At 52.3% G+C, this 23888-nt stretch overlaps 1 protein-coding gene across 1 annotated transcript; it reads right to left on the bottom strand.

Moving 5' to 3' along the window:
- Positions 1-2882: 2882 nt before the first annotated feature.
- On the bottom strand, positions 2883-21898 carry SEC14L2 (SEC14 like lipid binding 2). Its single transcript, XM_032883409.1, has 12 exons — positions 21742-21898; positions 19466-19541; positions 14941-14984; positions 14482-14541; positions 14030-14218; positions 12916-13011; positions 12723-12783; positions 12286-12369; positions 9003-9109; positions 8761-8900; positions 8441-8610; positions 2883-3128 (listed from the first exon to the last, which is right to left on the bottom strand). The coding sequence occupies exons 1-12, from the start codon at positions 21793-21795 to the stop codon at positions 2998-3000; spliced, it is 1212 nt and encodes a 403-aa protein (XP_032739300.1). The 5' UTR covers positions 21796-21898; the 3' UTR covers positions 2883-2997.
- Positions 21899-23888: the final 1990 nt, after the last annotated feature.

Below are 23888 nucleotides of genomic sequence, written 5' to 3'. Positions count from 1 at the left end.
ACTTCCTAGTTGCACTTTATAGCTGTGTATCCTCAGGCAACACACTGTACTCTGAGCTTCGTTTTATTAATTTATTAAATGGGGAACGCCGTGTTCAGTCCTGGGACAGTTGCAAAGATTAATGATAAGAAATCATTTAAATTTACTACTGGCCAGACCATTGGCTAAAGACTCTAGACAGATTGCCTCCTAAAAGCCTCCCACCAACCCGGGACCCCTATTTTACAGACGAGGAAATAAAGGCACACACACACGCAAAGGGTCACTTTTCCAGGTCATACAGCTAAGTGGTGAAGCTGGCATTTGAATCCAGGTCGTGGCTCCAGGTGCCACGCTCTCAAGTTGAGCTGAGTGAATGAGGCTGGGGGAGTGAACAGTGAGCAGCAGCCTGGTGAGGTGGATATTTGGACTCTCCCTGCCAGGTGCTATGTTCATATACCAAGCTCTGAGGTCTAACTGGATCAGCATAACCCCCAGACCAAGATACTCTGGGGCAGGACCTCGAATGGTTAAATGAATGAATGAATGAACGAACGAACGAAGAGACGGGAAGAAAGATATCATGGAAGTGAACAAAACAGAAAGAGTGGTCTTGGGTTGTCGCGATTACTAAGAAACTCTTCCCCAGCTGGACCTCAGTATTCTCACGTGAGCAATGAGTGCCCTTTACTAAAACTGAATCCTTTGGATTTTGGAGTTATCAAGCGGCGAAGAAGTAGACAGGGGTTCCTGGGTTCAAATCCCAGTTGTGCCACCTATTAGCTACGTCTGTAAAACCTACTAGTAGCCCATATTTACTGAGCGCTCACTTGTTAAGGTTTTCTAAGCGCTTTGCACGTATTATTTCCTTGAACCTCTGCAACAACCCAGGGCCGAAAGCACAGGGTTGAGGCATGGTACCCAGTAGGCACTTATTAAAGAATTGGCTTTTTATTATTATCAAATAAAGATGAGGGAAATAAGACCATTAGTTCAATATTAACGACTCCCATTTTCAGCCCTGGGCGTCTCTGTCATTGTATGGTCGTATAGGGCAGCCGGGTCAGCAGCGACCTCGCAGGAAGCTGGGCTCCGGACCAAAAGCGCTCTCCAGCCCGGGAAACACCGGTAGTGCTGGCGCGGAATTAGGAGACGGTCCCTAGCACCACGTGAGCGTCTTTCGTCTGCTTCCCTCCCACTCTGTGCCCACCGCAGGCGGTGCACGTTCTCCCCAAACCCGCACAAATCGACGCGCTAGAACCTTCGGGCTCGTATCCAGAAACCGGGCGGGGCGGGGCCTCCGCCCAGACCTTGAAGGCAGCCAGGAGGCCCCATGGTGCCCTTAACAAAGATGGCGGAAGATATTCCATCACGTGGACCAATCGGGAATCAAGCTGGTCGTTGGGCCTCATGGGAAAGCGCGCATTCTGCGCATGCGCCCCAGCTATTGGTGATTATGTGGTCCGCTACTGAGGCATGGATCTTGCCTGAGTGAGGGGCTTCTAGGAGGGAGGCGGTGGGCATTGACTTCCACTCCCTGTGCACTGAACGTTGTTTTATTCATTGGTTAATTTTCCTAAGAGAGCGGTGTAAACCAAGGTCAGGATGATGCCTCCTAAGCGGAGTAGCTGAGGCCGGCGCAGCCTCAGGCCGCTCCGGTCAGCTCCAGCCCTGCCCACTTCTCCTCCCTCGGCTTCCCCAGACCATCTCCCCACGCTGGGCCGGGGCGGGGGTGGCTAGCTTTCGGAGGGAAAAGAGTTCCTGCTGGGGCCCGGGGATGGGGGGGGCGCTCTCCATTGTTCGTTTGCGGGGCGGGGCGTTGGGTTATGTGCTGTGGTTGCCCGCAGGGTCCGTGCCCTCCAATCCGTGGTCGCCGAGGGCCTCCTTGGCCATCCCTGCTTGTCAGTGTGGACGGTGGGGCTGGGGGCCTGCGAGGCTATTTGTGGCTGCCCCCACATGCCGGGCCGGCCTTTGGCCCACTGCCCGGGCAGCCTCCCCGCCAGACACCAGGAACCCAATGCACCCGCCGTATGCCTCCCACAGAGACGGGACTGCCAGAGCCTTGCTGAGGTCAGTCAGGAAGCCGGCTGACTGGCACCGTGGGAGACTCAAGACTAGAAAGGCTCTCACTGAGATCTACTGTCTTAATCCCACTTGTCATTTTTGTGTGGGGTGCTCAAATGGAGAGTTACTTGATGAGAGGCTGACAGCACTGAAAAGGGGAGGGGGGTTGGAAGCTTCAGGATTCACTCCCACCCTTAGCCTCCCGGCCCCATCCTGGAACTGGGATTCCTGGAAGTAATTTTCCTGTGCTTTGTTTGCATTGCAGGACAGTGGCTGGGTACAAAATTGCTGTCCTGAGAAGCTCTGAGTCACTGACAATCAGTAATTAAAGAGACAGCCGGTGGGTCCCAAGTCTCAAGGTGGCCTCTCTGTCTGCCCCTGAGTGGGAAGATCTATACTGACTCAGGCCATCCCCGAAAACTTGTGGGAAAAGCCAAAAGGTCCCAGCCTTGGAGATAGAAAGTTTAGAAGAGCCTTTGACCCCCACCATAATTCTAGCAAACTGCTACCTTGCTACTCCTCGTAATGATCTAGACTTAACATTTTCAATTTGGGAGCAAGTTCCTCCCCTACAGCTGGCTTCCCTGAAGTGTTAGCAGATCTCTCCCCCCATTTTCTAATTTCTGCCCTGCTGCCACCCACATCTCCCCCCGCCCCCCACCCCTTCCTGTCTCAACTGTCATTGGACAGGTGATGATGGCACAGCTTATAGGATGGTAGATCCTATCATGGTGCCCAGCCCCTGGGGACCCCTGAGTAATTTGAGAGGAAGGAGACCCTGTCCTGCTTCTCCCCCTCTTCTAATTCTGAAATGAAAGTTCCCCAAATCCAGCCCAAGATCTTTCTTGTAGCCCAGCTTTTTTGGGCATCTGGGTACTGGGAAAATGACTGCTACAAGGGACAGAAACTGACAGGGAGACACGGAGGGAGCCACGCCTGCTGTGGGAAGAGGCATTACTTCGGGGTGACTGCCCCCAGCTGTTTCATCTTCTCTTCTGAGGCCTTGTCCGGAAGCAGGACCTCCACAGTGAAGCTGACCTTCTTGGCATGAATGAAGCTGTAGGTGTTGTCAAACCGCAGGACATCTGAGGGGAGGCAGAAAACCGGACATTCAGGCAATTCTACAAAGGACAGTGATCTTTGTTGACTGAACAAGACAGTGTGGTACGTAATGAGGATAAAAGTGACATAAGTGGTACGTAATGAGGATAAAGGTGACATAAGCAGTGGTCCCCCACCTTCTGAAACTTAAGTCAAGCTGGGTGGACAAGATATTCACAGAAAGAAAAATAAAAAAACAGAACATGCCAAGTGCCAGATGAGTGAGACAGCCACGTCTGTCACAGTTTGGAAGGAGAGGGCCCTGTTAAAGGCTTTTCGGAAGAGTTAGGACTTGAACTTGAACAGCAGCAATTGTCACGATAGTAGTAATGGCAACTGCTTTATAGCGTATAAAAAGGAGGGCACTGTTTCACACAGTGAGGAAGTGATGGAGCTGGAATTTCCCTCTGACCGGCATCACTGCCTGTTTTGGGCCCCGGAAAGTCGAGCCCCGTTCAGGTTCTGGTGAAGGTAAAATACCCAGAGTTTTTGAGCCATGAATTTATCCCACAGAAAGATAAACAGACCAAGATGTGCCCTGCACCCCTGTTTATAATCCTAAAAGATTCGGAAACCTCAAAACGGGTATGGAGTTGGCAGAGAAGGCTTTGAAGCCTTGGCCAAGAAACAGACTGCTTTTAATCTAACCCTTTTTGAGAAGTTGTTCCCTTTCAGTCAAACAGCCCTTCAAGAGAACAGAGTGTGAGAACAGAAACACTGGCTCTGCCCTTTCCCTATCCTGGTCTTCTCTTACTTTCCCAGGGGAGAAAAAAAAATTAAAACAAGCCCCCCCGCCCCCCAAGTGTATTTAATCCTGAGATTTAACCTTGCTCCTTTCTTACCCCTAGATAAAATGCATAGTTTAGACATTGGGTAGACATAACACCCACACCTTCATGGTGTAAAGTATTACTCATCAATTTTCTCTGCACCACAGGTCTTTCAGAGCCAATAGTCCCTCTGGAAAGAGGGACACTTCCTCAGTGCCCTAGATGACAGAGTCCCAGCAACCAGAATCAGTCATGCTGGAGGAGAGGTCTGAGCTCCTTGGATCAAGCACCAGGGTCGAGATGGCTCTGCTTTGCATATTCTGCTCTCAGAAACAAGGAAGGGGCTGTTCAGAGGTCAAGGCCTAAGGGAAATAGCGTTCATGAATTGCGTGGTTCATTTTGACACTAATATGCTGACAGACCTATAGAGCCCGCCCCGAGAGATCCTCTAGGCTAGGGCTCCTCAACTTTTGTTGGGGAACTGACCCCCTTGAGAATCTGATGAACGCACCCAACTTTAGATCCCCTGGAGCCCATCATGGACTCTTGGGGGCAGGGTTTCCCAATGGGAAAGGCACCATTCTGAAGAGTGGCGGCAAATGGCTGTGACCATCTCCTCTCATTTATATGGAAACAAATATATATTCTAAAGCAGCTTCCTTTTATTTCCCCTGATGGAAGATGATAATGCTTTTTAAATTATGTGTTTAGGTGGGTTATGTTATCCATGAATTTCATTTCAGAATAGTAAGAGGGATATTAAATGCTATATGTTATATAAAAGACAGGTGTTTGGTCTTTAAGGGAGTCTACAAACCCCAGATTAATACCTCCTGCTCTAGAAGTGCCTGGCTGGCTCAGTTGCTAGAATGTACGACTCTCTTTTTTTATTTTTAAGATTCCATTTATTTGGCAGAGTGAGAGACAGTGAGAACAGGGACAGAGGTAGGGGGAATGGGAGAGGGAGAAGCAGCTTCCCTGACAGGCAAGGAGCCTGACGCAGGGCTCGATCCCGGGACCCTGGGATCATGACCCAAGCTGAAGGCAGACACGTAAGGACTGAGCCACCCAGGCACCTGGAGATTTTGACTCTTAATCTCAGGGTTGTGAGTTCAAGCTCCGCACTGGGCACAGAGCCTACTTAAATAAGTACATAAATAAAGAAGGCCTGCTGCTCTAGCCCACTCTTCTCGTTTTAAGGAGAAAGAAAGCAAAAGCTAATTATTTAGAGAGTTGGTGGCACAGCTGGGCTCAGAATCCAGGTCTCCTGGAGCCTGGCTGGGCTCTCTTGCCCTCAGCACTGCCTAGAAGTACGATGGAGCCTTCACCCAGTGTTTGAGGCCGCCTGTTCCACCTCATGCACTCCTGGTGGACAAAGTCCAGATCTTTTCTGCTGAATCTTCTTTCCTAATAGAGTATTCTACACTCAGGCCCCCAGGAAACATTACTCTAGAGAAAATAAGTGAAATCAATTCAGACTTTGTTTCTCCTTCTCCCTACTTTAAACACACTTGGTCAAGGACCAGACCAGCCTGGGGAGGATTAATGTGCTCTTGCCATTGGAGGCTGGCTCAGAGTTTTAATTTCTCCACTGGGTGATTATGTTCTACTTTGCAGGGAGTCGCCTGGTTCTTCAAGAGCACTGCCTTCCCACAGGTGAGCTTGTAACCTAACACTGGGTTCTCTCTGGGCTCAGGTCTAACCTGAGCCATGGCTCCAGGCAACAGCTGATCCCACCTCATTGTTTTTACACCTGGGAAGGGGACGTGGGTGCTGCAACCTGCCTTTAATCCTCCTTGGAATGGTTAAGAAGCAGCACCCAGTCAAGGCCCTGCATGCAGATAAATGTTCCAACTGGGAATGTAACCAAGAAGAGCTAAAATAAATTTGGGGTTTGCAAACCTAAGCCTGATTATGGTGTAAGATATCCTGGTCCTTTCTCAGGCTGCCTCCTTCAGATACTACAGTCATGGGCAATGCTGGAAAATGGGCTGGGTGCTGCTCCTGGCTGCGTGATCTCAGGTAAATTACTTTCCTGGTCCAGGACTCTACTCTTTTGTCTGTCACATCAGCGACAGACCTGATCATCTCTAGGATAGACTATTGCCTAGAGATCTGGACCAGGACTTTAGGATTCCCTCATGTCTTCCGTCTTCTGGTGTGTACATGAACTGCTTTGTGGGAGAGATAACATCCCTTCTCAGCTTCCCTGTCCATTAAGGGAAAAAAAAAAAAAAATCAAGCTTAGGGGCACCTGGGTGGCTCAGTCAATTAAGCATCTGCCTTCAGCTCAGGTCATGATCCTGGGGTTCTGGGATTGAGTCCCACATCAGGCTCCCTACTTGGTGGGGAGTGTTCTTGTCCCTTCTCCCTCTGCCTCTCCCCCACACCAACCCCTACTTGTGCTCTTACTCCCTCTTTCTCTCAAGTAACTAAATAAAATCTAAAAAAAAAAAAAAAAAGAAATCAAGCTTCGGGACACCTGGATGTTTCGGTTGGGCATCTGCCTTTGGCTCAGGTCATGATCCCAGTGTCCTGGAATCAAGCATTGGGCTCCTTGCTCCTTGGGGAGCCTGCTTCTCCCTCTCCCTCTGCCTGCTGCTTCCCCTGCTTGTGTACTCTCTCTCTCCCTGTCAAATACATAGATAAAATCTTTAGAAAAAAATGGGCAAAGCCTTTAAAAAATTCAAACTTCTCTATAAAATATGTGCCGTGGGTAATAGTAGCTGGGCTAGTGTGCCAGACCTTGTTCTTGTTGAAGCATACAATAATACGCCTTCTCCTCCAAGGACCTGGCTGCTTGCTCACTAACAAGAATATTCCTCCCCAGGGAGCCATACCACAGAGCATCTGTGAGGAAGGGGTGGTTGAGACGGAAGGTGGCCTGGCAGGTGGGGAAGTACACAGCATCGGAGGTTGGGGTGATGGTATGAGAGACATCTGTGCCCCTAGATACAGGGCACAGGGCTTCTCTCCCATCTCCAGGACCGTCTCCAGGATGGCCCTTCTCCCCGCACAGGTCTTGCCCTAAGGATAATGATGTCTACAGTGTGTTGAGTGCTTGCTGCACACCAGGCATTATGCTAAGTGCTGCCCATTTAATCATCATGTATCCCCATGAGGTGGAGAATTTGATCCCCATTGTAGCAATCAGGAAACTGAAGCTCGGGGAGACTAAGTCACCTGCCTAAGAACTAATCAGTAGGCAAATCCAAGTCAGCTCGATGATAAAGCCCTTGCTCTCATTGATTTTCCATGCCTGGCACATTGGCTCTGATAGAAAGGAAACTGGAGATTTGAAGGGCTTTTTCTGTGCGTGTATGTGCTTTTTCTGCTTACAAATGTAGTACATGGTCATTGTAAAATAAGCTAGTTGCAGAACTAGTGAAAAAAGTAAAACCCTCTAGAAGCATCCTACCATCCCAGAGATAATCACCATTACAGCTAGCATACATTCCTCAGAATTCTTTTCAATGTATATACTTAAAAAAAAAAAAAAAAAAAAAAACAAGGTGAGTGTAACCATATGCTATGTTTCATTCTTTTTTTTTTTGACATGTATTAGATCCTTTACATGTCAATTTATTCTCCTGAATGAGTATAATGTATTTCATGTACCTATGTACCATAATTCATTTAACAAGACCTTTTAAAAGTCATTTGGTTTATTGCCAGTTGCCCAGGCTGCTAAGAGCATCCTTGTACCTCTATTTTTGTGTCTTTGTGTAAACATTTCTGTAGGATAAATTTCTGGAAGTGGAATTGCTGAAAGGGAATTTTATTTTATTTTTTTTTTTTTAAAGATTTTATTTACTTGACAGAGATCACAAGTAGGCAGAGAAGCAGGCAGAGAGAGAGGAGGAAGGGAGGAAGCAGGCTTCCCGCTGAGCAGAGAGCCCGATGCGGGCTCGATCCCAGGACCCAGGGATCATGACCTGAGTGAAGGCAGAGGCTTTAACCCACTGAGCCACCCAGGCACCCCTGAAAGGGAATTTTAATTGATACTACAAAGTGGAGGGATGTAAAACACTTTCAAACGCCTGTTTGCAAAAAAAGGGGGGGCATTTGCCATTCTTCTTATTCCTCCTGGCTAAACTTCCTGTTCGTGTCCTGTACCCAGTTTTTGATCAAGGTGGAGATAAGCTCAGAGGGGTCAGGACTGGGCTTTTCAGCATTCTGCTCACCTCGGATCCCTGCCCTCACCCAGGCAGTTCTTCCTCTCTGACATCTGCGGAAGGAGCATTCTCCAGAAACGTTTGGTCACAGTCACAGATCCAGTTAAACTTGGAACAGAGAGCAGGTGTTCTGGACCCTTGTGATCACCTAGGACCATGACTCACCTCGACTTGGAAGTGTTAGGTCAGATCTACCCTAGGTTTGTTTCCTCATCTGTATAAGGAGAGTGTTGAGCTCATGGAGCCCCACATCTAGTTTTCAGAGTCTGACAGCCTAAAGCCATGGAGCGAGAGGGACCCCAGAGGCAGACAGCTAGGGCAGGGGCTTTAAGCCAAGAGAGGGAGACTTACAGATGCCAGGATCGCTGCAGGTGAGGGTCCCATCCTCAGGCACCAGGTGGGCATTGTACCTCTGATTGGAAAGCACCTCTGTCATCTCGCCTGCCCGCTGCCGCTCCCCCATCTTGGTCTTCAGGAAAATCCCAAAACCGATGTCCGAACCTTCTGACGTGAACTGCCACCTGCCAGGGACATCCGCCCATTCAGACCTGATTGTGTCTCTGTGCACACTCTCTGTGGGTCCTGCCCCCAAGGCTTCTCCCACCCCAGCCCAACCACTGGCACCCTAGGGCTGAAAGGCACAGGTTGCCTGTCAGGGTCCAGAGCACTACCTGAGGACACAGCCAGGGAAGAGGATCTCATACTCCACTTGGTGGGAGGAGCCACGAGAAATCTGCACACTGTGTTCATACTGCTGTTTCACCTGATCTCGCACATAATACTTCTTGGGGATGTCGCCCCCATAGTTGATCTAGGAGCAGGGCACAGAGTGAACTGGAATGTCCATTTGAGCCAGGCTTCCCTGGTGATCCCTAGCCCTTCTGGGTTCTTCAGGGGACTACACAGCCCATACCTTGGACTTGCACTTGGGGTTTCCATCAGGATCAGTCATGGTGCCCCCATACTCCACAGGCAGCTGGTCAGGGCTGATATATTTCAGTAAAACCTCCTTCCAGTTTGCTGGCAGCAGGGGGAAGGAAGGAGGGAAAAAAGGATCACCACTAGGCAGGATTGCTTCACAGCCCTGGCGGTCAACACAAAACGGGCAGGAAAAACCTGTCTGCTCCAGCACAGAAAACACTGACATTAGGAGCCTGTGATGTGCACACAGCTTTGCTGGAGGGTTCAGGAGGCAGCATCACCCAGAGGGCTGCACTTTACCTGGACTAAGAACCCCTGGAGTCCGTCTCCATTGCCTCTGACCCATTGAGCAACCTTAAGTAACATCACTCTGTGCTGAGCCTGGTTCTACCTGCCCCACGAGGCTGCGGGGGCGGGGGGGGAGTGAAGGGAACTAACTACTTGAGAGGATGCCGTAAACTATTAACTCCCTACCTATATGAGAGTGTACGCTCACTCCCAGGCACAGGGTACAAATATCTGGTGTGCAATCAGAAGGAACAAAGAAAAGAGGGAAGGGCATCCCACCAGGATGGAACAGCATGTGCAGCACGCAGGAAGGCCTGAATCAACCTGATCTTTCCTGCTTAGACTGAATTCCAGGAGGGTCCAACCACATGTCTCATCCCCTGCTTTCACCTACACGTAATCGTGCTCAGTCGTGACTTACCGACTGTACCACTGTCGAGTGGCCCCTTAAATGGGGCTCCCTTGGCTTTACCCCAGCCACAACTTCACTTCTGCTGTTTTTCAGGCTGTCTAGCTGCCGGTGACTCGGCTCTTTTTTTTTTTTTTCTTTTTTTTTTAAAACCAAGCCCTTTCCTGACTAGGAGAGTTTGACTCTAGTGCCACCAATGCTGAGAACCATTTCACCACTCCAAATTCCTAAACCAGTATCAGCCAAGCACAATATTTTGATACTGGAAACCTTTCTGTGCCGACTCTATAGACCATAAATAGGCAGTCATGGGGTACAGACCCAGGGTCCTCGGCTGTGGGGACTGGCTGGAAGCCTCATAGAGGCTGCCCAGGGTCACCCAGCCCTTTGATTTCTAGGGTCCTGAGACCATACTGTTAGAACTGTTGGAAACTGTTGGAAAACAGCTTCTGTGGTCTTGGGGGGCATGTAATCTGTGCTTCCTAAGCTCCCCTGACCAGCCCAGTGTGAATGTTTTCCATCTTCTCTTGAAGATCTGGTATATTCTGAGCCTGAGGCAGGCTTGGTTGAAAGGGTTTTTAGGTGTGGGCGGGAGAACAGTCTGCTGCCAGGAAACCCAGCCGTCTCCTGCTCATGGTGGGCGGTAGCCTCAGCAAAGCCAAAAATCATTGGAGCCTTTTGCTCAGATTTTGTATGTCTTCCCCCAGCTCAGCTGGAGAGTTGGAATAAGGCCAGAGGGGCCCTTCCCATTTTATAGAGAGAGTAACTGAGGCAACAGGAAGCAGAACTTGTTGTTGCCAGAGTCAGGACCAGAACCCAGAAGTTCTGAACTTTACAGAATGCTTCACGCCACTCCCGGGGCTCACTGATACGCATCGGAAAGATCTCCACTTTCCATGTATCACCTAGCAGTGAACATCCAGAAATCTTTAGAATCCCTATTACCTACCCCCAAGGTCAACTCCATAGGCAGCACCTGTCCTGACACAAGCCAATGCCAGTCTACCTCTCTGGCCTTTCCTTCCTACCAATTCCTCCTAATGCTCTGGCAAAACTCAGCTCCTCTCTGTTCCTGGCTGGCTTGATTCCTATGCATCTTCCTTTCTGGCTTCTCCTTGTGCCTTGATGTCCTCTCAGCAACCCTGCATATCCAACCTGTGTCAAGTGTGGCCCTGCCAAGCTCATCAATCACTCCTTCTTCTCCCTGGTGGGCTCCTCTTGCCATGCCTGCCCTTGAACTCAGTCCCCAGGGTTCGATCTTCCGTGGGCAGTCTTTACTCTCAAGTTCTTAGCTGCTGCCTATAACTGCTAACTCCCAAATTTCCAAACTAGAGTCCTCACCTCAGCTTCAGACTCATGTATCCCGTCTCTGTGCATCTCACAGACTGCCCAGACTCAACATCAAGGTTATGTCCGCTGGCTGAACTAAACACACCAGAGTCATTGCAACACTCATTCACTCACACCAGCCACCAGAAAGTCATTCTGGATTCCTCTTCCTCCCTCCCTATGCCCAGTCAATCTTGGGGTTCTGTTGTTTTACTTCCTAAGTGAGTCCCAAATCCCTCCTTTCCTCTCTAGCCCTACCGCCACCACCTGGCTTGGGTTTGCAACAGCTCTTGTGTGGACGATGACCACAGCGTACAAACTGGTACCTGTCCTTCACAGGCATGCCAGTCATATAGGTCTCCATTTAAAGTCTGATCCTAGGGACCCCTGGGTGGCTCAGTTGGTTAAGTCGCTGCCTTCGGCCCAGATCATGATCCCAGGGTGCTGGGATCGAGTCCCACATTGGGCTTCTTGCTTAGCAGAGTGCCTGCTTCTCTCTCTCTGCCTCTGCCTGCCACTCTGCCTGCTTGTGCTCTCTCTCTCTCCCTCTCTCTGGCAAATAAATAAAGTCTTAAAAAAATTTTTAAAAGTCTGATCCTGGTCCTTCCCTGCAACGTCCCCCTTTCAGACTCTTCTCTGGTTCCCAACAGCCTGTGGAGCTGTGTCCCAGCTTCTCAGCACGGTGCCCTGGATTCTCTGTGCCTGGCTCCAGGCAGCCTCTCCAGCTGCACCTCCCCTCTTGCCACGCGCTCTCCAAGACTGCCTGAGACGCGGTGCGCAAGGCCTTCGCTCAGTGCTATTCTTTCTGCCTGGTGGCTTCCTGCCTGGCTTCATCGGACTGCCTCTTACTCATGCCACAACACTCAGCTGAGGTCAGCATCTGGTCCCGCCTGGGTGTCTGGGTTGGGAGGGCTGAGTGCCCCTGGTCCGTGTTCCCACTCACGCACCCAGGGTGCGACTCCCCTTCCCCAAGAGGGCCAGGAGCTCCCCAGGGGACTCTAATACATCTTTGTCACCTAGTCCAGGGCTGACCCAGGGTAAGTGTGTATCAAAGGAAGCCGCTCCTAGGTGCCCCTAACTGGAAGCAACCTCTCTGCTCCTGCTCCTATGACCTCCGTGGTCCCCACTTGCTCCTGGATCCTACTGCTACCATCAGCAGAGGAAGCCTTCACCCTAACCACCTCTAAAGCTATGCCCAGTTTGGGTCAAGGGCCAACTGGTGGCACTGAGAAGAGTCTGAGCTACTCACCCCCCAGGACCATGATCTTCTTACGGGTGTCCTCACTCAGGAAGGGTTTGATGAGGTTGTAGGCCACAGGAAACAGCTTGGGGGCTGGAAGAGAGACCAGGTGTTGTGAGACCCGGAGCAAGGCCCACTCTGTCCCTGACCGTGTCCTCCACAGCCCTGTGTCGGGTCAGCCCAGGGTGGGAGGTTTGGCACAGGCACCTCTTTGACTTCTGGCTTCCCTGTCTGGACAGCAGGCCTAGTCTTCCTGGGTCACCACTCTGGTTCCAAGGAGGCAATAAATCCGAAAAGCTTTGTGAATCATAAATCCGTCTGCCTGTGTCAGGGGCCCTTGGATCCCTTCCTCTGGTTCACCCCATTCCACTCTCCCGAATCTGTCCCAGGAACATTTGGGGCCCTTCTTTCCCATTTGACTTCATCAGAGGTAGTTTCCAACTTACCTTTAACAACGAAAAGACGCTTCAGCGTTTCAGGGTAATTTTCCTCAAACATGCAGAGAAACTGTGGAAACAAAATCACTGAGTCCAGCACACCCTGCCTCTCCCAGGCCAGATGGGACCTCCTAGCAGAGGGGCCCACTCCCCTCTGCTTTCTCTCCTCCTCCCAACCGTACCCCCCAGCTCTGCCCCTCACCTCCCCATAGGCCTCTACCGCAGGCTTCCAGAGATGCTTGAGACCAAGCCCCTCGCAGTCATAAATCAGGGTGACGGTCTCCACCTTCTTCCCCATCTGCAGGGGACAGAGAGGAGAAAGTCACAGCAGGTTGCTACCCTGCAGAATCCTACCCCAGTTCAGGGCAGGAAGCTGATTTGCTGATGTGCCCATAGGGTGACCAGATCTGGGCAGGGCCGTATCTAGGGTTTTCCAAATTGAGATAAGCAGCCCCAAGGCCAGAATTATGACCAAGGTTAGTCACTCTTCCTGCCTAGTTGTCTTGTTCTCATCCAGTAAACAACTGGGTGGATCTAGGTTATATCTGAGGTCTCTTCTGTTCTGCAGTCTGACCTGGTGGCCTCCCTCTTCCTCTGTGAATAGCACCTGGTAGGGCTCAGTCCGTGGGGCCTCATCCAACCTAAGCCCATCAAACACTTCTCTGCATCCGCAGCCTATAGGGTCTCTGGACACGCTAGGCTCTCAGTGCATGTTCGCGAGCGACAGTGTTGAAATGTTCCCAAACCTATGACATCATTTCATTGGATCCTTACGCAGGCTCAAGAGAAAGGCAGGAGAGAAGATCCAGCTCTCTTTTTAGCCTTTTTCTTGGAGAGGGAATCACCTGTCCTCTCTTTTTCGAATACAGAATTAGAGAAGCACAGACTCTCAGCTCATCTGCACCAGCGGTGCCCGGATACTTGTCTGAGGAGAGGCTGGGCCATGACAGAGATCTTACCAGTGCCTGCATGAATGAGAAATGCGATGACAGTATAGTATGTTATTTAGGAAACTACATTTCTCCGATTTAAAGGACAGCCCTTCATTCTGAGACTATGCCGTTCCTATGATTTGGGGGTTAACCAGGACAATAGCAGCCAGTACATTTTCTTTTTAAGTCCTTACTTGGAAAAAGAAGTACGAATCTGGCAACATGGGTCCGTCCCTACAACTTGGAGATTTCACTCGTCCATGAAATCCAAACGTCCCTGTCTCAGCCCAGAACCTGTGCTTAAATCCCCGTGTGATACTCCTGCTTCTGCTGGAACAGCTCCACGGTGGTGAACTCACTCTCCACCATGCTAAGATCACTCACCTTTTTGGTCTGGCACGCACACTCCTGCAGGAGCCGCTCGCAGTCCCGCATCTTAGTCTTGAGCAAGTCCTGTTTGGTGGCTGAGAGGAGCAGCCCCTTGGCATCCAGAGGTCCAATGATATCGTACCAGATGGGACAGCCATCCAGGTCATAGCCACACATGCCCCCTGACAGATACTGCTGGACCACCTGGGCAAAGACACAGACCAGGCCCCCAGTCAGCAGGCCCAGGGGCCTGCATCCTGGGGCCTTCCCATGGGTTCATCAGGCTCTCCCTCCACAGCCTTTCCTCCTGGGTGCCAATGGATACGCACTCTGGGAACCATTTGGGCTCACCAGGCATTGTCAAACCTTTCCTCTTGAGGGCCCCAGTCCAACGGCCTTCGGGACACAGACTGTGGGTGCAGCAGACCTAACTAACACAGGTTTGGGGCAAGATCATTCGTCCTCACCTCGGGAGGCTGCCAGCTCGTGATGTTGTCAATGTCCTTTTGCTTTCGGAACTCCACGTGCTGCAAACATAGAGGTAAGGCTTAAAAAAAAAAAAAAAAAGGCAGGGGTAGTAGAACCCCTTATAGGCATCTAGCAATAGGTGACACTGTGTCCCAGGTACATCATGAGAAGGCAAGTGGTGGTACTGGAAAAGAAGGCACTGCCTGTTTCAGAGATCTGGGCAGAACAGATTGTAATTCTTAGCTGGGCCAGAAGTATGAAAGCTCTGTTTCAGAGAAGGGAATGCACTTTGTCCCAAAGGGATAAGGCTGCAACAGCGGCCAGCTAATATTCAGATTGGCCACATGAGCCAGAAGCTGTGATCAGGTGGGCAGGGTGGGCAAAGATAGTCCAACCCCAGTGTGATTCTGATGGGTGGGAACCGAGACAACAGTGGGCTATATCTAAATGGAGCTCACCTTCCGGAGCATGGCCTCAGACTTCTGCAGGTCGAAGTTTCTCGCTGTAACAGGGAAATGTGATCAGGGTTAGACCAGGGGGCTGGGCATCCAAGGACAGGGAGATTTCCCTATTCCTGTGCTGGGGCTGGCTCCTCTCCAACTTCACCCCAGCTGACTTCCAGATGACCCCACATGCAGAAGCTTAAGAGAAGGAACTCCACTAAGGGGTTTCTAGAATACCACAGCCCCCAAAGAGCAGGTCAAGGATCAGGGCAGGTGGGTGCAGCCTTGTAACACTGGGGTCCAATGAATTTTACCCTCATGGATACAAGAGGTGAAAGATCTTATCTCCTATCAGGGAAAGTGAACCCTGGACACCCTTATCATCCAGTCTTCCCCCTTTATACGAAGTTAATCTCCTTCGTTTTCTGAGAACTTGACCTTTAGTTCAAAGATGAACATAGCTGCCCTGTCATCTGGGGTGGACATGGCAGAACATCCCAGGACGATAGAAGGGTTGATGAGCCTCTGGTCAACCTTGCCATATTTTCAAAGGATCCACATATACCCTAATGAGACACAGAGGGCCCTCCTCCCAGGGTTCCTGGAAAGCTTCAAAATTAAAGAGTTCACCTGGGCAAACTCTTCATTTCATGCTCTCACCCCAAGTCATCCTGCTCAAGCTTGAACACAAAGACCTCACTGCCCCCCAAAAGCCACATGCTTTCAGATAATCCGAGTGGCCACTTGCACTCGCACTCATTGTTACACTGAGCAGAGACCCACAGCTGAAACGCTCTGAGAGTAGGGTCCCTTCCTCAGCCATGTGACAAGTTTTCCAATATAGGTGAATTTTGTGCTGCTCCCTGCATGCCCTTGGCTGTCATGTTGCCCCGCCATGGATCCTTCCTCTGACTGTTCCTCGAAGCCAGGTTTCAAGTCCATTCACAGGACTTCCCTTTGGATATTTCCCAGTCTGCGAGCACCCTACTTCAAAAGCGCGCTCCACGGAACTGTGTGCGGCGCGAGGTGTTGCCTACCCTCCTCCGGTAAAGCCTGAGAACTTTCTTGGCAACAGTCACACTCTTAACTCAGATGGAGCTTACAGTCAACTGAAACTCCCAAATCCTTTTCAGCTGTGCTGTTGCTAAGCCTACATCCCATACGTTGTGAGGTGGTTTTCTGGATCCATCCCTATCAGATTTCATCTTGGGACGCCTGGGTGGCTCAGTTGGTTGGATGACTGCCTTCAGCTCAGGTCATGATCCCGGAGTCCTGGGATCGAGTCCCGCATCGGGCTCCCAGCTCTATGGGGAGTCTGCTTCTCCCTCTGACCTTCTCCTCGCTCATGCTCTCTCCCACTGTCTCTCTCAAATAAATAAATAAAAATCTTTAAAAAAAAAAAAAAAGATTTCATCTTGTGACAGCTTGCTCCAGTTCATCCTTTAAAGAATTTCTGAGATCCAGACTCTGACCAGTTTTGCCAACTGCCCTATGAACTGTCCCTCCCACCCCTATGTCCTCTGTGGATCGGACTGCCATCGACATCTGCTGACAGCCCTGGGACCTGGGCCAGATAGGCTGCCCTCTGGACTATCACTGGTCCCTTAATCACAGATCTCTGTGAGTGGCCAAGCATATTCCCTGACTCTGCTATCATGAAATCAACTCCACTGTCCTGCACCCAAAGGATGCATCTGGGGATTGACCAATGCCATGCCCATCATCGCTGCTGGACACCCATTTATAGACCTGAACAGCCTTTACTTCTAGGAAGTTTCTTTTGATGGCAATCTTGCACGCACCATTGTGGCAGCGAGGGGCAGCTTTTAGAGGCATATAATCTGGGTTTGCCTCTCAGCCCTTCCCCTTTCTCCCAGTCTGATCTTGGACAAGATACTCCACATCACCAACTGAATCATCTATATGATCTAGAAACACATGAAAAAACAAAGTAACCTACTGTCATGATGGGGGAGCCCAGTTGGTCTGTGAAAGTGGGTGTGGTCCATAGGAACAGGAGTGGCAGTAAAGTGTGAGCCCCCCTCTCTCCAGACAGCTCTCCAGTTCACCCGTATCTGCCAGGCTCCAACAAACAGCCAGGGTCTTCTTTGAGAGCCCTCCCCGAGTTGCCACTTGGCCATGGCAGTACCTGGCCCAGTGCCTCCCTATGCCTGCTGAGTCAGGCCTCTCCAGGGCTCCTGTGCCCTAGTTGGGGGCAGATCAAAGCTTGGTTTAGGTCAATGCCAGAGATGACCTGGGAGCAGCTGTCCTGGGTCCTGATTTGATAACTTCTGAGTCCTGGTGAAGGAGACTCCAACCTGCTTTGCCCCCTACCTCCCTGACAAGGCCCTATCTCCCCAACACACACACAGTTGCTATGGCCTGTGGGTTTTCATCTGGCCTTCGGACCTTGCTGGGAAGCCCAGAGCTCAGCCCCAGTCAGGGGGAAGCAGTAAAGACTTCTGTGCCTGCTCTCAGGGTGGGGGCCGGGGTGGGTGGGGGGAGCAGAAAACGGAACCCATGTGAGGGGAAAGGCGCCAAGAGTGAAAGCCTGAGCTCACACCTAGGTTAGAGAAAGGCATTCTGTTGGCATGCACTTTGAAAATGTTTCCTTTAGAAGCAAAGGTAGAGAGGGAAAAGGTTTCCATTAAAAAAAGGGCAACAAAAACCCTAATTGAAATTCACAGTAGAGTCTGACCAGGCCTGAGCTCCTGCCCAGGAAATGTGAGGCGCAAGTAAAGTAGTGAGGAGACACTTCCTCTGTCTGAAGAGGCCAAGCTTGGCTTTGCGGGGGCGGCGGGGCAGGGGGGCAGCCATGGCTTAAAGGAGAGAATGCTGGCCCGGGACTCTGAGGCCCTAGGTTTCCACCCGGATTCTGCTCCTCATTAGCTGTGTGCCTTCCGGGATGTGCCTTCCCCTCTCTGAGCCTTCACTGCTTCATCTGGCAAAAAGAGGATGACAATACTCTTCGATATTCTTGCAAAGAGAGGGGTTATCCCAGGACTGGGGAGTTGGGAATGTCAGGGAAACCAACTGCCAGGAGCCCAGGCAGCCTCCCTGAAGATAAAAAGGCTGTGTTATTGTTCAGCTCTCTGAAACCACACGTCTCTACCTACCAGAAGCCCAGTGGTGTCTTTGATCATCTTGCAGCTGGCCCTTTAAGGCAGCACAACCTTCCCACGCTGCCTACCCACCCGCTTCTAGCTACAGCCCTTCAGCAAATGCTGGACCAAAATATCCTCCAGCCCTGGACTCCACTGCGCCCTCCTACTGTCCCTCCACCCAATCTGAGTGGGCTGGAACGGGGGTGGGGGGTGGGGGGGTGGAGGCGTATCACAACATTTGTGGGGGGAACTGGGCAAGTGGCACTTCCAGAGGCACATGGAACCCCCCCATGGCTTTCCTGGCTTTCCTGCTCTGGGGTGCCTATTAGCAGTTCCCCAGAGTGTACCAGCTCCATTTCTGGGCAGAAAAGAAAAATACATCCCTTCACCTGTCCCAGGACCCCTAGGGGATGCATATGTGTGTCTGTGTCTATACATACTCAGGCATGATGTGTACTTTAATATTCGGGGCTATCGTTCTACAACACAACCGACTCTCTACCAACCTCACGCGGTAGAATTTTCTCTATTATTTCAATGTCTGGCAATAAAGTTTCTATAAAGAAAAAAAACTGTGTCACAGGAACTGAGAGGATGGCGCATGACTCGAACCACAGGAGAGGAGAAGAGAAAAAGAAAGGGGAAATTTCACGAGTCGGGACAGGGGGTTGAGTTGGACTCTGATGTGAGGAGAAAGCCGTACCCTTCATTAGCACAGGCAGGGTTCTGTCGTGTTACATCTTGCGATAGGCAGGGCACCCTGTCTGGTCTTGTTCTACCGGAACTAGATGTAGTTCCTAAAGTAGATGTGCACCCCTGGCCCACCTGCCACAGCCAGGCGAGGGCAGAGCTGGAACTTGAACGTGGGGCTCTGGAGCTGGGTGGTGGCTCGAGCGGAATCTTGTCAACAGAGGTCAGGCTGACACCCCCCACAATCCCCACCCGATGCACTCTGCCCCTCTAGCAAGCTGCTGAAACAGCTGGCCTGCCATCTCCAAAAGGCCCCAGAGGGGGCCAGCCTCTCCTACGGGCCTGTACTCTGGTTCAAAACTTGGTTCTCCCTTTGACTTCCCACACGCCTGGGTCTTCCTAGGCTTTTCCTCAACCTGCTTCCCCAAGCCCACCAGGAGAGAGGATTTATGGAAGAAAAGGAAAGTGCATTGGGCTGGGAGTCAGCCCACCAGCTCCTACCTTCTCTCTGCCTGTGGCTCAGGTGCTGTGTGACCTGGAGCAAGTTACTTCAGCTCTCTGAGTCTCACTGTTGTTATTCCACCCAACAGGAGGGTCAAAGTTATATAACTACACGGGGCTCTCTTGGTTCTAATGGTTGAATTCTCCAGATTCTCAGATTGCCAGGGGCAGGGTTTCCAGGGGGTACCATTCTGCTGCCCAGAATGAGACCCTGCCCCAGCCTCCCACAGCCCCTCTTCCCTCACCTCGGAGCCAGCGCAGGAGAAAATAGTCATCTGGATTCGGCAGGGTGGGCAGCACATCCTGGACATTCTCCCGAAACTGTAGGGAGAGGTAGGAGGGTGAGTGGCAGGTCCCCTCCCTGACCACCCCCTGCCCGGGGTTCTCTATTAGGGACTCGGCTGGACCCCACCTCAACACGGGTCAACTCTGTAGACACTGGCTGAGCACATGGGTATACTTGGTTGCTTTGGTGGATAGCAAGGAGGTGGCGGGAAGGGAGTAACACATTAGCCCTGCCTGTCTGTATGCCCTTCCACACTCCCGTGTGGCAGGCAGCCATAGGCTATCCCTGCTAACTGTGATAGTAGACACTTGGGGATGTGCCACAATCAAAGATGTCCGTTCGCCAAGCATTCCCTGTGTGCCCAGCACTGAACTTGGCACTTACCTTATTCATGCCTCACTCAGAGTCCCTAGAGGTACTACTGTCCCCATTTTACAGATGAAGAAATTAGAGCTCAGAGAGGCTAAGTAACATGCCCAAGGTTGAACAGCTAGTGATCAGCAGGGCTGGGATGCAACCCCCCCCCCCAGTCTGTCCAAGGCAAGAGGGTGCACGCCTTCCACTGTAGTCTTCTGCCCCATGGTCATGGACTGGTGAGCAATGGGCTGGGAAAGCAAGGGAAGGAAGAGTCTGATGGTGACGGGCCCAGGAAGATGGTGGTCTCATCATATTCAAAAATAGTTTGTGTTGTGCTTGAAGGACTTCAAAGGTAGCAGAAGGAGGGAGGAGGACAAACCAGGTGGGAGGGAACAGTTTCAACAGGAAGTCACGAAGGGGGAAAGGGCAGGGAGTACCAATCAAGAGAGACGGATAGTGACCCCAACAGATGACTATATCCACCTCCGACTGCTCACTGCCCTGTAGGTGAGCACACACACACACCCCATGCTCTCCCCATGCCTCCTTCTCCCCACCCCTCACCTTTCTCTAGTCACTGACCTACAGGGCAGCCCAAGAGGGGACCAATGAGGACCTGCCACCTCTGTCCCTTGCTGAGGTCAGCCAGGGACACAGATCCTCCCACCCTACCCCCCAAACAGCTCCTGGACTCCCGGGGAAACTGCTCCTCCAGGGCCCAGGCCTGAAGCGGCCCCTCACCAAGGACCCTAACCCAGCCCCTGGTTTCCAGTTTAATCACCACCTAATCCCCTCCTCTGCCTGACTTCCCCTGCAGGTCAGCAGTAAAATCTGAAACCTCCCTATCCAGCCTCCCCAGGATGGGGGAAGGCCCAGCCTGGGGCAAAGCCTTCATGGGGGTTGGTGCCTCAGCCTCACTGTGTGGCAGGAGAGACATCTGTCCCCCCAGCAATGGAGAACTGCTTGGCTGTGGAGCCCCCTAACCTGGAGACCAGACCCCATCAATTCTGGGTCCGAGTACAGCCAACCTCCCCTCTCCTACAGGGCAACAAATAGTAGATGCAGTTGGTGGACAGGGGCCCCAGCCTTCAAACTGTTGCCCCCTCCTCTGCCCAGGTGCCCAGGCAAAGCCAGGCTTACCTCCCAGCCTTCTGAAGAGCCTCTGCCCAAGTCGCCAGCCAGGGAGGGGCCTGGATTGTAGGACAGGGGAGGGCTGGTCTGAACTCAAACTAACCTCAACCCAATGAGTCACCCATAGGATCCCAGGCTTCACACATGAGGGTGCTCCCTTCGACATCGACATCATGGGGTCCAACCTCTCATTTCCTTTTATCGAGCAGCACACAGAGGAGGACGACTTTTCCCAAGGTCTCAGAGAGACCCCGTGCCCCAGCAGGGGCTCTCCAAGTGTCCTAAGGAGCTGTCAGGGCCCCGTTTGTGGTGCCCAGTGCCCCTACAAGAGGAAAACCTCCCGGAAATGGGAGGAAACCCAGAGCCCTACCCCTGCCCTGGCCCCCAGGGCCCGGCTGCCAGTTTCGAGAATGAATATTGCCTTTGTGCCCTCGGCTGCCTCCGAGGGCTTCCAGGCAACCACTTCTTCCCAGGTGGCACCGCCAAGGGCTCGCTGGGGGATGAGACTGGGGTAGCCAAACTTGCCCCCGGCCTCCTCCTCGGCCGGCGCAGGGAGGGTGCGGCGGGCCGCTGGGACGAGGGATGCGAGGCGTCAGGTGCCGCTGGCCGCAGCTCCCTCCTCCGTCCCCCTGTCCTGCACGGTCGTCCGCCCCCCGCCCCGGCCCCTTCCCCGCTCGCTGCAGCGGGAGGGCGAGGCCCTGGCCCGAAGTGGGGGCCGAGGGGTGGGGTGGGCGGGGGACGTCTCACCTTGGCCAGTGCCTCCTTCTGCTTGGGACTCAGATCGCCGACTCTGCCGCTCATCGTGGCTCGGGCTTGGGGCGCGGCGGTTGCGGCAGCTGATGGAGCACGGGCTCGTTCTCTGCCGCGGGAGTAAAGTCCCAGCCTTTTGCCCGGGCCGCGGGGCGGGCGGCCAAGCCCCGCCTCTTAAAGGATCCCGAGGGGTGGAGTGGGGAGGGATGCGCCGCGCGCGGAAGCCTCTGGCGCGTCGGTCTCTGTCCTCCTGAAGGCGGAGACCCTGGCATAAGGCGAGCAGGAGTGCCCACCCGGGCTGAGGCCAGTGGACATTAGAAAGTCAGGAAATCTGGGTTCCAGTCTCAAATCTCTCTTTAGTTCGCTTTGTGACCTTGGACGAGACACCTGTGCTCCTTGGGCCTCAGTTTCCCCATTGAGATGCTATCTAATGAGCTCTCCCGAGTTGGGGTCTCATAGTCCAGAACTTCACTCTCCCAGATGGGAGGGAGCTTGCCCTGTGCCACTGTCGGGGGGGGGGGCAAGTCCTGAAGCCTAGCATCGCTCTGCGCCCTGTGATGGACTGTGGTATTGGCCATTTCTCCCTGGGGCCCTTGCTCTTTTCCTGTTTGCCTCGAGTTTTGGTCCACTGCTGCCAACCCAGCTTTGGAGCCTCTCCGTGTTGACAGGCTTTCCCCTCCACCTGTGAGGCAGGCAGGCCTAGGGGACAAGCAAAAACAGACCCCCCCTCTCCCCACCCAGGGCCCTGACCTCTGTTCCAACCTTCCCAGCTCTCGAAGAGCTGCTCTTGAGGTGCTCACACCCACCCCTCCTCTCAGGTAGGAGGGCTTTCTCTCTTGGAGTCAGAAGGCCTGAGTCTGAACCCTACATCCTCCACTTCCATCTGTCAGACTCCAGCAAGCGGCTTCACTCCTGTGAACCTGAGCTTCTTCGCTCACTCCACGGGAGGTGATGATTTGATTTCAAGTCAGCTTGAGAGGATCAAGTGAGCTACTGTACCTAAGTCGGTCAGCACAGTGGTGCCTAGCCAAGGGTTCAGGTCTGTGATCCTGCCCTACTCTGCCCTGCACAGCCTCCCTTTGCCCCCTGCCTGGCCAGGCTTTGGCCTCTGGGTGGGGATGTAGGGTGGATATGAAGGAAGTCGCAGGAAAATTCCGTGAAAGCCGCCCTGCCATCCACTTACCTGCTTCCCCTGCTCCTGCCGGGAGGCTAGAGCTGTGGGTTCCTGTAACTGCAAGTCTGACTTGTGTGATGGATGCCTCATGCCCTCTGACTGTCCTGCCGTGCCTCACAGCCCCTTCCTTATCCAGTAAAGCCATTTCCTCCTTTCTGAGTTCAACCACATACTCTATTGCTACCTCTGTGTTTGTAGCTGTTCACATGCCCTGGGCCATTCTTTCCTCCTATTGTGTGCCAGGTCCTAGGCACTGTTCTGGGGACCCTGAAATGAATCAGACACTACCTTGCCCTCCCAGAGGTAAAATATGGCACCATCATCCAGAATATAAGACAGAGATAAATGTGTCAAAGAGTAAGTATGTGGGAGGTTAAAAGAGGAGAATTTGCTTTGGGTTCTAAGAACCCTAGAAGGCTATGTGGAGTGAGTGGCATTGGAGCTGGGCCCTAAAATATGGGGTAGGAAGGAAAGGGAAAGGAAATCCATTCATTCCATGCTGGCACAATGGCATAAGCCAAGTCTGGATGGTTGACGGGAAGCAGAGGAAGAATAGGCAGGGAGGACCCCCAGAGAGACACTGTGCGTCCCTGCATAGCAGCAGCATCCCTGCTAGAGCGTGAGGTCCTTGGGCAAAAGGCCCTGAATCCCCACAAGCTCCCAACCCCCAGCACAGCAGCCTACACACAGGGACTGACAAGAAATGTATGCTGAATGAATGAATGCAAGAAATGCTCCATCGGGCACAGAGCTGGGTGCTGAGGGAGCCCTGGGGAGGAGACACAAGCACAGATCATTCAGGCATCTGGCAGCTCACGTCACTTAACAGCCATGGAAAGACCCAGAGAGGGCATGGCCCCAAATCCTGAGTGGTATGACAGCTGTGGAGAGCTTTGCCTGGCTCCTGGTGCATGGAAGGCCTCCACTTACAGCCTGGAATTCACACAGAGCCCAAGGAATTCATCCCAGG

The sequence above is a fragment of the Lontra canadensis genome, unplaced genomic scaffold (genome assembly GCF_010015895.1).
Source record: "Lontra canadensis isolate GAN:19392208 unplaced genomic scaffold, GSC_riverotter_1.0 scaffold87, whole genome shotgun sequence".
NCBI classification, from domain to species: domain Eukaryota; kingdom Metazoa; phylum Chordata; class Mammalia; order Carnivora; family Mustelidae; genus Lontra; species Lontra canadensis.
Note: the sequence above shows the minus strand (reverse complement) of the source record. Positions and strands in the feature narration are given on the sequence as shown.

Coding starts and splice junctions, on each gene's coding strand:
- SEC14L2 (XM_032883409.1), bottom strand. CDS start 21,795: ATGAGCGGCAGAGTCGGCGATCTGAGTCCCAAGCAGAAGGAGGCACTG. Junction 12,784..12,915: donor CGGTAGAGGCCTATGGGGAG/GTGAGGGGCAGA, acceptor TTGTTTCCACAG/TTTCTCTGCATGTTTGAGGA. Junction 8,901..9,002: donor ACCCCAAGTGCAAGTCCAAG/GTATGGGCTGTG, acceptor CCCTGCTCCTAG/ATCAACTATGGGGGCGACAT.